General features: G+C 39.0%; 3 protein-coding genes and 1 non-coding gene across 12 annotated transcripts; 2 read left to right on the top strand and 2 right to left on the bottom strand.

Moving 5' to 3' along the window:
• The first annotated feature begins 4,736 nt into the window (after nt 1-4,736).
• LOC116201290 (chaperonin-like RbcX protein 2, chloroplastic) lies at nt 4,737-6,848 on the top strand. Its single transcript, XM_031532473.1, has 5 exons — nt 4,737-5,409; nt 5,830-5,921; nt 6,214-6,271; nt 6,354-6,419; nt 6,515-6,848. The coding sequence occupies exons 1-5, from the start codon at nt 5,041-5,043 to the stop codon at nt 6,635-6,637; spliced, it is 708 nt and encodes a 235-aa protein (XP_031388333.1). The 5' UTR covers nt 4,737-5,040; the 3' UTR covers nt 6,638-6,848.
• A 43-nt stretch (nt 6,849-6,891) lies between these two features.
• On the bottom strand, nt 6,892-11,685 carry LOC116201288 (pentatricopeptide repeat-containing protein At5g27110-like). Of its 9 annotated transcripts, none has more exons than XM_031532466.1 (4): nt 8,823-11,685; nt 8,305-8,485; nt 7,140-7,856; nt 6,892-7,032 (listed from the first exon to the last, which is right to left on the bottom strand). In XM_031532466.1, exon 1 carries the CDS (start codon nt 11,619-11,621, stop codon nt 9,030-9,032), a length of 2,592 nt encoding a protein of 863 aa, XP_031388326.1. In that variant the 5' UTR covers nt 11,622-11,685; the 3' UTR covers nt 6,892-7,032; nt 7,140-7,856; nt 8,305-8,485; nt 8,823-9,029. The 9 variants fall into 9 exon arrangements, with proteins under 9 accessions (XP_031388326.1, XP_031388329.1, XP_031388324.1 ...); XM_031532469.1 differs by having other exon boundaries at nt 8,859-11,685; XM_031532464.1 differs by having other exon boundaries at nt 8,867-11,685.
• Nucleotides 11,686-11,814: 129 nt separating this feature from the next.
• On the top strand, nt 11,815-11,896 carry TRNAS-GCU. The gene has a single exon. It is a non-coding gene; the product is annotated as a tRNA-Ser (tRNA).
• A 1,923-nt stretch (nt 11,897-13,819) lies between these two features.
• On the bottom strand, nt 13,820-16,522 carry LOC116198768 (transcription factor MYB83-like). The gene is made up of 2 exons (XM_031529000.1): nt 16,020-16,522; nt 13,820-14,987 (listed from the first exon to the last, which is right to left on the bottom strand). Exons 1-2 carry the CDS (start codon nt 16,304-16,306, stop codon nt 14,396-14,398), a joined length of 879 nt encoding a protein of 292 aa, XP_031384860.1. The 5' UTR covers nt 16,307-16,522; the 3' UTR covers nt 13,820-14,395.
• Between the last annotated feature and the right edge of the window lie 347 nt (nt 16,523-16,869).

Raw genomic sequence — 16,869 nt, 5'->3', positions numbered from 1 at the left:
CCCTCGAGCCTGTGATCGGAGCTTGTTGCTGCGATTTGTAACATAAAGGCTCCGATCAAAGCCCTTTATGTCTCGAATCACAGTGGCGGCCTTCAATCGAAGCCCTTGTGCTTCAATTCGCATTGGTCAGAAAAATGAAAAAAAAAAAAACTAAAGACTATTCCGTCCATTCCTTAATAGAAGGGCTCCTGACATGACTTTTATAATGGCCAAGGGTTTATGTGTTGTAAATAATCTTTTGAGGTTCAATACGATATACAGTTCATCTTTCAGGGTTTATTTGATAGTTTTCTCTTAAATTTACTGCACATGCTAATATAATTTATAAATCCAGATCAATTATTATTTTCATATTTAAAATTTTATAATAATTTTTTTTAATAAAATCCATGCAGCGCATGAGTCCAGTAAACTAGTTTATAAGAATATATATATATATATATATATATAACTTGTTTAAGCTTGCAAAATTCACAAGTCAAATACCATTGAGCTTAGCTCAGCTCGTTTAACTGGCGAGCTCGAGCTTTATGAGTGCGAGCCAATTCGAGCTTTGATCAAGTCGAACTCGAAACATTCGCGAATGTCTCGGCTCACTTGCACCCCTAATGTGAAAAAAATATTATACAAACTGAAAATATATATTATATATAAAAAAGAATTTAGGGGTACGCATGGATAAAGAGTCTATCAGGAATTGGTGAGAACCTACCCTAGGAGGTTCCGAATATATTCCAATTGAAACAAGGTACGCTTCAAGTATTAGAATGGTGGAAGCTAGCTATAAAACACGTTTTGATTTCAGTTCCGAGGTACAAGGTATCTAGATATGGAGCCAGAACAATATTTGTTCATTTTATATATTTTTACATATTAAATTATACTATTAAAGACTTATAGAAAGTTAATAATAAAATTTTAGCTGCTAATCATGAAATTTTAGTTGTTTACATTTGTATGTTCATCTTTAATTTCAAATTAGTTATGAAGGAAAACATGTCAGATAACAATGCTATCTTGGTCATGTCAAACTGCACTACTATCTTCGATCAAATTTGAAATTGAAACAATGATTCTGGCTTTATTTGGTTTTTGAGTAAAACAACTTATTTAACCCAATTTAACTATGTTCTTCACAAATTCAATAACAAAATTATTACTTCATTATCTTTTTCTCTAATTTAATAATAAATTTCTCAGATACTTTTTTTAATCAATTTTTTAATAATAAATTTCTCATATACTTTTACATCTATATATATATACATATATATATATATATATTCTCACATATTAATATATTGTCAATACTTGTAATCATTGCACAAAATGAAGTTAAGTAGGATCATTATCCAACTTGAAAACCAAACGCAAGTTAAACTCTATTTAGAATATCGAAAATTGATAATTTGAAGATGATTTGGCGCCTCATGCTTTGACACTGTCATAGTTTTACCATTGATCGTGAGATACTTCAATACAATTAAGAGATTGCAATTCTTCTAGGAAAAAAATTCTGAATAATTACCTATATGAAAAGAGAGGATAAAAAAGAAAAACAAAACAAAAGCAAGAGCAACAGGTTTCAAATGGTTATCCGGAACCTACGGTATAATATTGGTTATTGGTAAGATCCGGCTTCACACTAAAATTGGGTAGGCTCTAAGGTTAGAAGTTAGGAATCGATTCTATATTGGGTAGGTTCCGGATAACATAAAAATTATAGTCACTTGAACCCCCACAGCCCCAAATAAATTCACTGAAAAAACTATTATATTCATTTTTTTCTTTTTCCTGATTAACCAAGGATATCCTCTCCTAATGGTCCATAATTTCATTTAGATGTTGTTATGACCTTAACTACATATTCAGTGTTCTTTAGCGAACAAACTATATTGCTAGCGGACAGACATTAAGTGGTGTAGGATTCAATATCTATTGAGATCACTTTGTGGCAAAATATAAGACGTCGAATGATAATTTGGCTAGAATGTTGGGGAAACCGATGATCTCTAGAACAAGAATATTATGTTGTGTTTGGTTTTAGAGTTGAATTTCGGTTTTATTTAGTTTGTAATGATTGTGTTGTTGAATTATAAAAAAAAAGTGTGAAAAAGTAATAAATAGTTGAGAAAAAGTAATAATTGTGTTGTTGAATTATGAAAAAAGTAATGAATAGTTAAGATAATTTAGTATTAAAAATTAAATTGAATGATTAAAAAAATTAAATAAAAAAGTAATAATTATATTGTTGAATTGAAGATAAGTGGAGTAAAATTAAAAAACTTTTAAAAACCAAACGGACTATAATAACAAGGTGAATATCAATATAATATATAATTTATTCCTTATTATCTATAATGGCAAGCCTAGGGCGATCAGGCCAATGACCTCGGTTGGTGGTTTACAAGATGGCGTCTTGCCTCATAGCCATTGCCATGGCTGGTGACGACGGCCGATATACCTATTCTTCCCAACCTAAAAGCATCTACAATGGACAAGTCCCCATTTCTTTTTTTGAAACCCACTTTTGAACCACATGAACAAAAAAATAGGGATCCAAAATAAATTGGAAGTCTCATCCCCGTTTCATATACGCCTCACATATATTTAAAACCTTCAAATATATATACATATACATATATATATATATATGTATATTAATATGTACTGTCATTGGCATCGGTTGGCCTTGTGAGCCCGCTGCTGCCACGCAGCAGTAGCCGAAGGCATGGGGAAGGCTCTTTCCCCTTTATTTGTTTTTTCTACAAAAAAAAAAAAAGGCAGATGGTGGCATACATTGTCTACCACCACTGCCACACGACAAGCTCCAATTGAAGCTTGCTGCAGCGGGCCTAGTTGCTGATTACGAGGGGAAATTTAATGGGGTCGTCTCTATTGCTGATACGTCAACAACGGGACAACCATTGTGGGTGCTCTAAGCTATTTAATAGGATGAAGCACCTATGGCAGGAGAGCTACGAATTGTCCCTACCCTACTATTACAATTCACCGCCTCTATCGGCCCCAAGTAAGTCCCCTCCGCCACCTAATTCGCCCCCTCCTCCAAGGAAGTCTCCTCCACCGATGAAGTCTCCACCTTACTACTATAACTCGCCGCCTCTCCTGAGGAAGTCTCCTCCACCGCCTTATAAATCACCACCACTGCCTCCACCAAAGAAGTTTGTTCCGCCTCCTTACTAGTACAATTCGCCCCCTCCTCAGAGTTATAAGTCTCCTCCACCACCTCAATAGGGCAAGTTGCCACCTCCACCGACGAAGTCCCCTCGTTCACCACCTTACTTCCATAACTCGCCGCCTCCCCCAACGAAGTATCCTCCGCCCTATGGCTATGTTTAGTAATCACCTCCATCACCGTCTCTGTTTATACGACCCCCTCCATACATTTACAAATCACCACCATTACCATCGCGGTTGCCCCCTCCTCCTCCTCCGCACATCTATAATTCACCACCACCACCTCCGATGATGTCACATATTCTTGCACATCACTTCAAATAGCTGGCAGCCGCCATCACCTCGGCCTCAGCTGAAGAAGCTGTCTCCTCCGGCATAGTACTACGTTTCTTCAATGGCGCACTACTACTGATCAGCCCGATTTACCTTCTTTCTTATTCTTACTTGAAATAATAATGCATTTTCCAATAAAGGTTGTGACTGGAGAGTTCAATGCATGGATCAATGATTCAAATTTTCTAAGTCCTTCTTATGTGGCGCGCGCGTTAATTTAAGCATTAATCGAATTCACGAGGTCCAAACCCGAACTACTTCGCGAGAGCTTGTGTTTCCGAGAGACCACAACAAATGGAATGAATCTGCAAGGTCATATGTGGGAATAATTAGAATCGTATTACAAAATATTACTGGACATGAAGTTGTCGCGATCGTAAATATATATACAAATCCCCACCGAAAAAGAATATATACAAATCTTTCGGAAAATTATTGTAGAGCGAAAATTCGAAACACGGCCGGCGTCGGAATACATGATTTTTGAAACAATAATTTACGAGCAAAATCTCTATGAAACATTAAAAATTAATTAATGTATAATTAATATATCAATCCTCTTTTACTATATGTATTACTTATAGATTATTACATATATATATATATTAATCGGTAGTGAACTACAAACTTTCTCTTTTGATCGAAAAACGGGGCCAAAGCCCAAAACAAATTAATCAGAAATGAACTGCAAATATAGGTTTAATATATCGTAATAATCCATGAGACCTAACCCTTAAATAGTGAAATATCTTCATTCGAGTATCAATTAGCTGAATTAATTGTTTGACAACTTTTTGATGTTTAACTTTGATATGATACTCGTAACATCATCACTCACTAACTCAACTGCAAACGATCCGATAACAGAAAAACGAATTGAAGAAAGATGGACTTGCTACTTCGATCACTTCTTTTTTCTTTTTCTTTTTTTCTTTCTGAGTAACCACTCTGACCACAACGGTCGGTGCGTGCAAAAGGAATGAAACAGTGTTCAAGACACTTTTCCTACAACGGATGAAACAGTGTTCAAGACTTTTCCAACAACGTAAACGAATTTCAACACGTTTCATAATAATCAAAATGCAAATCCAGACCTTCCACGTGGCGCAAGCCCGCCATGAAAACGGCGCAGGAACCGTCCAAGCTCCAAACATACATTACGTGCGCCCTTAATGGGAAAACCAAAAAGACCATTTTGATTTCATCAGTCTCTTTGTCTGTTTGGAGTGTTTTCGACCTCAAAAAATTGTTTGGTTTACGTTTCCCACTCAATCCGCCATTGACGCTCACCCCACAACAAGAACCAAGCCCCCATTTTCTCCATTCTCATTCTCCAAACTATCCCCCTATGAATCTTTGACCGCCGGTTTTTATTTAATCTCGTAGATTCTCCCGCACCCTTTTGAAGATTCCCCGACCTCTCTCCTGGGCAGCTCTTGTTTTTCGACTCCGGACTACGATATCATTGTTCTTGATTCTGTTGTCTGTGGTAGATTCTAACGTCTGGCTATGGTGGGTGCTCTGTCCGTTGTGGGTTCGCCGGCGGTGGACTCCCATACGGGCCCGTGCCTCTGCTTGGATTCGCCCCCGGCGGCCATGACAAGCCTCAGGAGTGGAGGAGGAGGCGGTGGCGGAGAGTATTTCGCCTCTTGCAAGAGCTTTCCGAGCAGGTGGAAGAAATTGCCGAGGCGGCCCGGATCATTGGAGCTGGGGAGCTCATTCATTGGATCACGGTGGCATGATTGGCGTCTCGAGGCCTGGGCGATCTCGGGGGGAGCCAGTCGGCGGCAGAAGAGGCTGAGTAAGGGCCTAGGCAGCCTCGTTCTCAAGAACGAGCTTGGGGGACAGTACGAGGATAGCTTCGAAGATGTGAAGACTGTAAGTAACGATACCTTTGGCTTGAAGCAGGGACGGAGCCACATGGGCGAAGTTTGAGTTTTAAAATTTTTATCCCAAAAGTTATATTCATTCAAGATTTTGTCCATGCAAAATTAGTATTTTGCCCCTCCGGAAAGAAGCATTACCCCCCTTGGATTGAAAATCCTGGCTCCGTCCCTGGTTTGAAGCTGTTTGTTTAATAGAATTTCAGATCGATCGATCCTAGAATCATGTTCCCGCATTGAACCACCTAGACCATCAAACCCGAGGTGGCCTAGTCAGCCTTGACCCGAGACCATTCGACGGTCATTTTGGATCATCTGATTTGCTTCGATTGAATTGAAGAAGATGGATGATTGTGGCGCAAGCAATCATCAAAGATTGATTTTGTTGGTAATAATTTGTTGTCCTGTTTTGCAGCAAATGCTTAACTACTTCACTTACAAAGCTGTGAGGACTGTTCTGAACCAGCTGTATGAGATGAACCCAACACAGTATCGGTGGTTTTACGAGTAAGCCTCGAACCTCTCCTCACACTGGGAATAGTTCTCATCTCATCACTGTTAACAGTGGATTATCGGCTCATCATAATACAGTCGCACAAATCTTCAAGATTTAAGCCAAGCATGGGCCTGATCTTTTCGGGTCCGACAACCAGTACTTGGAATGCAGATTGTTATGTTCTGTATTTATAATTTGCGATGGGGGCTATAAGCATTGCCTCTCGACCTCCGAAAGCTTGTGCTGTTAATCTTATGAGCGTATTTTAATCTCTAACGACTTCCTCTTCTATCACTTGGTCAGTTTTGTCGTATCGAATAAGCCTGGAGATGGGAAGCGTTTCATTCAAGTACTAGTGAAGGTAAATCCTTTTACCACCAAACCCAGTAGAGGAAATGCAAGTTAAATATATGATTCGAACTTAATCGTTCTACTTTCCTCAGGAGAAGCAAGATCTCGCCGAGAGAGTGATGATAACGCGTCTTCATCTTTACGGGAAGTGGGTCAAGGTAATAATTCCTCATTTCTACTCGAGATTTTTCCAGTTATATACACCAGAGTAATCAGGACCCCATGTCTCGTTTTTCTGTGGCCTGTCGAGTAGAAATGTGATCATGCACAAATATACAAAGAGATATCGGACGAGAACTTGGAGTTGATGCGGGAACGGTTGATGGAGACGGTGATATGGCCCTCTGATGACACAAATTCGGAGAAGATTGGCTGAGACGTCGCAGCTCCTCTATTCCTAATATTTTCCTCTTGTTCTAATTAGTTGTTAGGTCCTTGCTCTTGATGCTATCAGTAGGATTTCAATTTCAGGGTCCTCCTTATAGTGTTTAAACAATCAAAGTTTAGACTATTATTCTTTATATCTGCATGTTGTACATATTTACTGAAGTAGCATTTGAAATCACAAGTCAATGAAATATTTCATCCGCTTCGCGGGCTCTCTTACATCCAGCAAACCCGAACCTTTCCCTTCAGACAGCAGATAGATAGAACTGTAGAGCCGCAGAAGAGCACCAGTTTCTTTGCATCGTATTTCAGTCATGTAACAACAGTGATCTCGTGGAGCCGTCACAGAGGTCATACGGTTCCGCAGCACCCTTTTTGCAGAAGCTGCTAGAAATTAAGAAAAGGAAACACGGGAAATTAGCAAAAATTAATTACTGCAGATGATAATATTAAAGAGAAATCAGTCTCCATACGACTATTGAATGACTGACCTGTGAAGATAGCAATTTAGACTGGCAAATCTCCACCTTGGGGTGTAAGTTAGCTGGTGCCAGCAGCAGCAATATTCCTTGTAAACGTTTGGGACGGTATTGTTCCATTTTGTAAATGCTGGAAAAGCCTGTCTGTAGCACTTGCCTCACATGCTGATTTCTGCAGATCCTCCTTTTCCCTCTCTCTACTAAACTCGAGAAGGCAAATGAAGCTTTGCTCCGACTTGACCAGGCTCCTCCAGAAGTTCAAGTACATAGAAAGTAGACTTTGTAATGTTACCAACATGTTGCAGATAGGGGGAAGAGTTGTTGTGGTCCTTTGCACATTCTGCTACAACGTTCAATTGTTTTCCCCCATTTTCAGGCTCTACGACCTTGGAAACAATTTTAGGAAAGTGTTCTTGATTATCACCACTATTCAATCCAAGCTCGAATTTTTCCAATTCGGAGAACCCTGAAGAAATCCTATAAGCTTCTTCAAAGCGCCGGCTTTGGACAGCGCCCTCTGCTCCGTCTGTGTCTCACATGCATGCGCGACGATGATGACATGGCATCAAGCCCACTGACGTTCTCATTCTCACTAGTTAACAATGAAAGAAGACATGTCACATTTCAATGGAGAAGAATATCACACATTCAGAGCCAGCTTGGACTGATTAACTACTCTAAGCGGGCTAGCACGAGAATCCACAACCACGGAGGCATGTTGTCGTCAACCTTCAAAATGGCAAGAAGAAGAGAATGCATAATAATGAAAATGAAATTTTATTAGCTAATCACGTAATATACAGAATCTTTTATTCTAATAATTGCGCTTATTCTGGTAATTACACTTAACGTTTTAATAAGAAATGAATAAATTGAAACAATCTGATCAGGCGATCACAGCAAAAGAAAAGAAAGACCTTGTCCTTTTGACAGATCCTACTGGAACAACAATGACCACTCTACTTTAGCATCCACTATGGAATATCTAAGGATGATTTGTTGACAATCTTTTGATGATATTTGCTCAGTCACTCAAGTAGATAGAGCTTTTGCTTCGCATTCTCTTCAAAAATTGAAAGCCATGTCCGAGAAAAACCTGAATGTGACAAGACACTGATGCGTTTGTGATTTTACTCTAATCCAAAATATCAAAATTGTCTGATGGTGAAGATCGTACCATCCCGAATTATGTTGTGTGCATCCCGCTAATAGTTATTTCCTGTGCAGAGGTATCTATACCTTTTCCTCAGTAAAAAGTAGTCTTCAAAAGCAAAGCAGCTGGAAGCTCTTTATGACCATTTCTGTGAAATATTCTTTGCCACTCTGGACCTTCAAAGAGACAAGAAGACGTATTCATTCTGCACAAAAATGAGATGCAGAACTATTAGAAGGGAATGCATTTGACAGACAAAAGTGGTGACCCTCAATTTTTTAATCCGAGAACTCAGATCACCCACAAATAGCTGAATCATAGTATGTATATAACCGGCTATTATGTTGGGATTTCGAAAACTGGAGAAAATATCTCAACAAGAGGAAACTTGGCACGAGGACAGATTAGCAGAAATTACATTGGTTGGTGAGCAATTAAGCATCTTTTCTATCTCAAACACTGGCATTGTTTTCAGTTCATAATTGCATGGGCATGTACAGTTAATCCAAAAAATCATGTGATTTACTGTTGCACACACATACTAGTTTTAGTGTAAAATCAAGCTTGGAGCTGTGAACCTCGTCACCTGCTTGACGAACAGATCATGTGCCATCCTTTGCCAATATCCTGCGTTAATTTCCGGACTGCCTCAGAAGCGCCTTATACATAGCATTGCCGAACAAGTTTTACTATATCCTATATTTCCAGATGTACATATGTGAAAGCAGAAACATTCCCTGAATATTCTTCTAGTTCTCTTCATTGAGCAATGCCCATTGAAACTCAGGAACATACCCCGCATCCTTGATCAAGCATAATAGAGATCTCAACACTTCATAAATCATATCAGATTTCATATGAGATCGATCTCCTGCAGTGAAGAAGTCAGCCACATTCCTTATAACAATCCAACTGATTCCAGGAGGCTTCCTTAGTCCTTTCTCTTTGATCGTCTTTCTCACACGTCTGACCTCTGACCAGAGCCCTGCTGAAGCATAGATATTTGAGAGCAGAACATAGTTCCCCTCATTCATGGGCTCCAATTCAATGAGTTTCTCAAATACAGGCTCCACTAATTTGGTGTCAGAATAAACCTGACAGGCACTAAGCAAAGCTCTCCATAATGAAGCATCTGGTTCAATGGGCATTGAATGTATAAAGTGCAGAGCTTCATTTAAGTGCCCCCCTCGGCCTAGTAGATCCACTACACATCCATAGTGAATAAGCTCGGGGCTTACATTAAAATTGCGAGACATGGAACTAAAAAGCTGCAACCCTTCATCTATTAATCCGGAATGACTACATGCTGATAGAACCGATACAAAAGTCACCTTATTTGGTCGAAAACCATCTTCTAACATTTGGTTAAAGGAGAAAATTGCATCATGTCCTCTCCCATGCATACCATATCCCGTTATCAAGGCATTCCATGAGATAACATCTCTCCTTGATAGAGATAAAAAGATCTTTCTGGCATTTTCAAGGCTTCCGCACCTTGCATACATTGTTAATAGTGAATTCATGAGAGATAAGTCTAATCCAAATGAAGACTCCTTTCTTGTTATGTAAGCATGTATACATCGGCCTAGGGAAAGATCTGCTAGATGTATACATGAGGAGAGAATATTTATTAACGTGACTGAGTTGGGCTCAACTTCTGAACACATGCGTTGAAAGAGCAGCAGGGCTTTGTGGGTCTGATTGTTCTTAATGTAGCTCGCAATCAGAGAGTTCCATGAGATTATATCTCGAGAAGGACAGCAGTTGAATAAGCTTCTTGCAGTCACTTCATCACCACAGTTCATGTACATCTCAGTCAATGCCGTGCTCAGTGGTGTATCGATTTGAATACCATCCTTTATTGCATAACCATGGAGTGCCCGGCCCATGTTAAGATCAGTATCATCCTGACAAGAAGCTAGCAGTGGTATAATGGTGTGTGAGTTGGGTTTGATCACAGAACTTTGCATCTTTAAAAAGATTTCCCACACTACATGCTTCATCTTTTCACTTTTGGCCACACCTGCAATTAATATGTTCCAGGAAACTACATCAGCATGATTCTTCAGTCGATCAAAAACCTTCTTAGCAGCTTCAATACAATTCAGCTCGCCATACATATGTAAGATTTCATTTCCTAGATAAGGGTCCATCTTCATCCCCACCTTGATTGCATGAGCATGTAAGCTTTTACCTATTCCCAACCCACCATCAAAATCTGAACATGACGACAACACAATCACAATAGTTCGTTCATTTGCTCTCACTCCTTGATCATTCATTTGCAAGAAGAGACCCAAAGCTTCTTCAGGTTTGCCAAATTCAATATATACAGATATCATGGAATTCCAAAAGGCCACATCAGGACTCATATTAGCTTCAAATAGCCGACAAGCAAAATCCAATCTCCCTAGCGCTTTGTACATGTTTAGCAGTGCATCTACTATGCATAGATCATCCAGAAATCCAAACTTCACTGCAACTTGATGACTCTGCATCGCGAGTTCAAGAGAGCCGCACTCTGCACATGCTTGAGCCACAAGTAAAATCGTAATGGAATCAAACTCAAAGCCTTCCCAAAGAAGCTGAACAAAGACCTCCAATGCTCTTTCATAATCCCCGACTTCAAAGTATCCAGTAATCATCGCGTTCCAACAAACCACATTCTTCACAACCATCATGTCAAACACCGAACAAGAAGCCTTCCAGTCAAACTTTGCATAGAATCCGATCAGAGTGGTCCCTACATGAAGGTTCATGTCGAACACCCCGTGTCTCAAGCAATACCCATGTATCTCCCGTCCAAGTTTCAGCTTTCCCGCTTCTTTACAGGCCAAAAGCAACGCCACTATAGTACGAGAATTGGGCTTCCAGCCCTCTTCAACCATTCCCGAGAACAAACTGATCGCCTCCTCATATTGACCTGCACCCACATACCCATATAATATTGCATTCCACGCAATTATGTCTCTCTCGAACATTTCATCAAACACGCATTTAGCATGATCCAGGAGCCCCGCTTTGCAGTAGAAATCAATGAGGGCCGTAGCCACCCGAACGTCCTCGGACAACTCCGTGCCCAAAACTGAAGAGTGGATCCTCTTTCCAATTTCTACAGAGTTCAAGGCCGAGCAAGCCTTGAGGACGAGGGGCAGGGCGGTGTTATCGGGCACGATTCGTAGGGATTCCATGTGGGTGTACGTGGAGAGGATGGCATTGTCGTTCTTGAGCTTGGCATGGTACTTGATGAGCGAGTTCCAGTCCTTCGGGTCCTTGATTGTCTGGCTCTTTTGGGCGGGCAACCGAGGAAGTGTGCAGTTTGAAGCTAAAAGTGCCTCCATTGGAATGCAATGGCGGCAGGCAAATCAAGACAGTTATTTGACCGTTAAACACTTTCGAGTTACTGTGCCGCCGCCTCTGGGCCCCAACCGTTCCTTCGACGGCTCATTAGCAGTCTGAGTTCGGCTGTCATGGGCCTACTAATGGGCCGGTTCTCTGTTAATATATTTTGTTGGTCCCTTACAAGCAACAAGTGTCGCTTTGGCCGAGTGGTTAAGGCGTGTGCCTGCTAAGTACATGGGGTTTCCCCGCGAGAGTTCGAATCTCTCAGGCGACGCAATTTACTTTTTCCTCAAATATATGTATCCTTTTTATTTTTAATCTTTTTTATTGTTTTGATTCGTCAAAGTTCAACTCTTGCTTTGCTTCTTTCTTGTTAATAGATATTCCATTTTATGGAAGTTACATGTAGATTAATTTATTTATTCTTATCTATTGATCTGGACCTTTCTCATGGAGCATTATATGTCTTCCACATGATTATTCCCTTTAAGAAGAAGGCATTAACGTCATGGTGACAATTGACTTGCATGTATCTATGAATTAAATATATAAACAGTCCAAAATATCTCAATTGATCAAGCAAAGTGTTTCCCTTAGCATTAGAGGAAAAAAATCGGTTTATATAAGGACAATGTGATCTTACTTCAAATCTCTCTCAAGATCTTGCCTCAATCAATATAAGCTTTTACCTTGTCCTATTCCAGGTATAGATGGATACACATTGAGCACACACATTACAAAATCGGATAAAGATCGCTTAATTATGTCGTGTATTTGGACCTAGCCATCCATGGAGGGTATCATCGACTGATAGATGTAAATCAAGTCTGGTCTCGTCGTAATGGGGTATCATTAGCTAATGCACTTATTTGATGACTAGTGGTACGTGTCACAGTTCACTAGGTAGTATGTATCTCCTATACACCATTTTAGAATTACTTGCATAGAAAATTAGTCTGTTCTAAATCTATTCTAACGTTTGAGTTGTAATAAGAAAGAAAATACCTATAATTTCTAATATTTACTCGTATTTTCACTTTCCGTGCTCCAAGTTCTACACAAATGGTCCATCGTGATACGGGAAGCTTGACATAAGGAAGCCCTTCTCGGATAATTATATGAACATAATAATAATATCTTGCAGGTTTTCCTCTTTATTAATTGATCAATTAATTAGAAATGGCCATTTTTCGCCTGATCGATAACAATTAGTACTGCACTGACTGAAGTTAACCTAATTCAGTGGTAACTAACAAAATAAATAATTAAAAAGAAAAAAAGAAAAGAAACCGACATATATATATATATATATATATATATATTGCGTTGCAATGAGAAGCAAGATGACCAAAATCTGTTCGATAACTATGCTCGGAAGTGGACAGCTCAACTGATTGATCTAACCCCATTTGGAAGAAACAATTAATGAGTTCCACCAAAGTCCTTTTTCCAGGGACAAATTCAATTCAAGATGAAGAAAAATATAAGGAAGATTCATTAGGATATGCACTCGTCTTCAATTAAGAGGATTGGGTTTATAATATACATCCACGGATTTATGTACTCTTTTATTTCCTCATTACACGATCCGGTTAGAAGACTCATGGGGTCTCTTATTTAATCCTACAGTATTTCTTCGCAAGTCAATCCAGAAAATGTTTAAAGTGCAATCACTTTAAAATGATTATACAATACATGCAATAAATAAATTATTTTCTTTCAGGGTAAAATTAAGGTAAATTATCTAAAATTGTAGTATAGTTCATTTTATCTATCGAAAAAAAGTAGCTCATTATTAATTAAGTAAATTATTCGTATTTTGAGTAAATTACGCATATATTAAGAAAATTAATTGGAATATATTACGTATATTCTTAATATATTAGTTATGATTTTCCAACCGAAAAAAAAAATTACTTATGATTCAAGTAAATTACGTGGATGTTGGATAATTTTTACTTATACTGTCAGTAAATTATATAGAATTTGAAGGAATTTTACTTACATTTTTAGTAATACATATATTTGTTTATAGTTCTACCATCACTTCTAATGATTCCACCATAGAATTTTCGTCAGATACAGGGGTTTGAATTACGTGGCTGAAGTTGTTCCACATGACCACTATTTTTAGCCGGCTGGGTACCATATAGAAAAATCTTTGTCTAAATCATTGATAGATATACGCAAAGAACCATGGGGGAGAGAAAGAGATAGGAGAGATTTTATAATATGTTTCCTCGAATTGATACATCGCTTACAACTTTTCAATGTCTTACGTACAACTCCATTATTCTACTTCTGTCTAATTCCGAGTAATCACTACATTTAACATAACATATGCGTTCCCAACAACAAACACAATCTTTTTCCCCGCCAAATTCTAACTACGTACATAGTCTGTGTCGTATACAATGGAAGACCAACATATGTACCTGATCTTATTCAATATGTGCATGCACATTTCCTTTTCAAGAGACCATTATTGAAGCTTTCGGATTGTCAATAGAAGAAGCGATCGAAAACGTAAAAATGCTATCGGGGTGAGCTAGACATATGGAGAAGGGCTAGAAAGGGAAAGGTTACTAGTGTTTGTATGTATATGCAATTTTTGGAAAGAAGGGGTTAGTTGAACAGAGTTATAGTTTTAAGTTCGAAATTTTATGTGTAGGACTGTTTAAAAACACGTAAAAGTTTTCATCGAACGTGTTAAGAAAAACCCAGAAGGTTGAAAACGTATTTGCAAGGAGGAAAATGATTTGTCGTCTAGAGCTCATTGGAAATCGATGAAGCTGGGAAAGTTGGAAACGTCTTTCAGTAACTCCTCGAGGTCCCATTCGCCTACTGTTTTTGTCTCCTCCGGATTTCCGACGTAGTTGTTCAAGTTGTCTGTTACACTGAAGCTGTTGATGTTGTTGAAAAGGACGTTGTCACTGCTAATGTTGCTGTCGGAGGTCGTATTCTCGGCCTTGGCGTTTTCTTCGATGAAACTGTTTATGGTACTCTCTAGCTGAGGAAGAGGAACAAATAGTTGGTCCCTTTCAATCCCTTCGAAGTTGCCAGCTGCTTGTGCCATAAAGGGGATTTCTAACTTCGGATCGAGGACCATCTGATAGTTGGGGCCGTCGATGTGTTGCAGAGAAGAAGTCGAGGAGGACGAAGAAGACAACAGGGATTCCATGTACATGAGAGGCATGCTGTGATTAATGCCTTGCTCCTGCAAGAAGATGAGTCCTCCACCAGCTTCCATCACTTCTTTTGGCTCAGACGAAGAAGTCCGGAGCCGTTTTTTGATGGTCGAGTTCCAGAAATTTTTTATTTCATTATCTGTACGTCCTGGTAAGCGGGCAGCTATTTGAGACCACCTGCGAAGAAGAAACAAAGAAAGAAAAGGAAAGGTCAACAAACTTCATTTTTTGGCATGGACTATTTTTTTTTTTCCTTCACGGTAGAGATCACAATCGTTAGTCTACGGACTGAGACTAATTCTTCTGTCGGCTTGACCCTAAATACGAGATGCTTACTAAATATGTTTATTCAATGTACTTGTTTATGAATGAATTTTTTATTTCATTTTTTCTCCGCTAAGCAATGCATGAGGACTAGTTAACCCTTACTATAAGTAATATAGTACAATTATTTCTTTCCCTATATAGGGCGACAATTATTTAAAAATTAACACACACACGTGTATATAATAAGGATTCTATCAGGAAAAGTTGATGATGGAAACTAGATTTATGAGGCATATGTGAAGGTTTTGTTAATGAAATTAGAGAAATAGTTTTCAATGATATGACGAGTAAGAGTAATTTATGTTAGCACAACTTCGTTAAAAATTCAATCAATTTCTTTTTCTTCCTTCAAGTATATGTTTGTCTACAATAGATATACTCAAGTAACAGTGAGAAAGGTTCTAAAAGGGTTTTTCACTCAATAATTTGTTGACAATTTTGAGTTATATAAGTGGGTGAATATCCTATCTTATCTTTTAAATACCGATAAAAAATGGTATAGTGTAGTGACATATGCCATCACTTGGGATTGTTTATATCCCTCTATTTAGCTTTCTATTTTTTTACACTAAATCCATACACCTCTTTTTTATAATGGAAAAGCAAAAGCATACCAAATAGTCCGATTGACATTGTCATATGCCTAAAAGGACGCATTGAGGCAAGAACATATACACCAAACATAGAGGATTTATTGAATATTGCCTAGCATACAGGCATAAACATGCACCGTCATTGATAAACAAAAGGCGGAAATCAAAATGGGAAAGTGCTGAGGTTTATCGCATTACTTATAAGGAGACGATCCATTAATTCGAACTTCTTAGTAACGTATCGACAATTGTTTTATAGTTAGATATAGTTAAGGTTAAAGAAAAGGACCTGTTTCCGAGAAGCGAATGGAGGTGGATGATGAGCTCCTCCTCCTGGGGAGAGAAGGCGCCTCTCTTGAGGTCGGGCCGGAGGTAGTTTATCCACCGGAGCCGGCAGCTCTTCCCACACCGCTGCAGCCCAGCGTTCCTCGCCACGTCGCTCCAACATCCCTGCCCATTGCTGAGCATGTACCGCATGAGCTTCTCGTCTTCCTCGGGGGACCACAGGCCCTTCCTAAGCTTGACATCACCGTTCTTGCCATTGCCGCCGCCGTTCTTTTTCTCGGGCTTTCTCATGGCCGCTGTGGTGGTAATTGATTGATCCACTTGGGCCTGAGTGGTCAGAGGAAGAAGGAGGAGGAGGAGGGCAAAAGGCTTGTGGTATCTTCTCTTGTCATTCAAGTAGGTTTTTATATATATGTTTATATATACAAATATATATATAGATATATGGAGTGCTTCAATGAATATGGATGGAGCCCATCATCATGGGTCGTGGGGTTTTTGCGTAGAACATAGGGAAGAGAGAGAGAGTGGTTAAGGTGTCTGAGTAGACAAACGGTTTGGAGAGGGACAAGAAAGAAAGAGAGAGGCATATATATTGTTTTTAATGCTGTTCTTGCGTTTGACTCCAAGGACAAGGAGGCAATGCAATGCAATGGCTTCCATTGCTTTTTGGTTTTCCTTTTTTTTTTTGGGGGTGTGTGTAGATGTGTGGTTTTTTGTTTTTTTATGCATTTTTCTTCACTCCCAAGATAGTTAATCATCATGGGTGGGTCTTGTATGATAGGGAGGGTGAAAATATAGGGAGTTTGTTTTCTAACCAAGCCAAGATTTTTGCTTCCAATTCACATAATCTT

Source organism: Punica granatum, chromosome 3 (assembly GCF_007655135.1).
Source record: "Punica granatum isolate Tunisia-2019 chromosome 3, ASM765513v2, whole genome shotgun sequence".
Lineage (NCBI taxonomy): Eukaryota > Viridiplantae > Streptophyta > Magnoliopsida > Myrtales > Lythraceae > Punica > Punica granatum.
The sequence above is the reverse complement of the archived record's forward strand: the minus strand, read 5'-3'. Positions and strand labels throughout refer to the sequence as shown.

Bases quoted from the DNA above. Each gene is read 5' to 3' on its own strand.
- LOC116201290 (XM_031532473.1), top strand. From the start codon at position 5,041: ATGGTGGGTGCTCTGTCCGTTGTGGGTTCGCCGGCGGTGGACTCCCAT. The intron at 5,410-5,829 runs GTAAGTAACGAT...CCTGTTTTGCAG, and splicing joins GCTTCGAAGATGTGAAGACT to CAAATGCTTAACTACTTCAC. The intron at 5,922-6,213 runs GTAAGCCTCGAA...TCACTTGGTCAG, and splicing joins CAGTATCGGTGGTTTTACGA to TTTTGTCGTATCGAATAAGC.
- LOC116201288 (XM_031532466.1), bottom strand. From the start codon at position 11,621: ATGGAGGCACTTTTAGCTTCAAACTGCACACTTCCTCGGTTGCCCGCC.
- LOC116198768 (XM_031529000.1), bottom strand. From the start codon at position 16,306: ATGAGAAAGCCCGAGAAAAAGAACGGCGGCGGCAATGGCAAGAACGGT. The intron at 14,988-16,019 runs GTCCTTTTCTTT...TCTTCTTCGCAG, and splicing joins CATTCGCTTCTCGGAAACAG to GTGGTCTCAAATAGCTGCCC.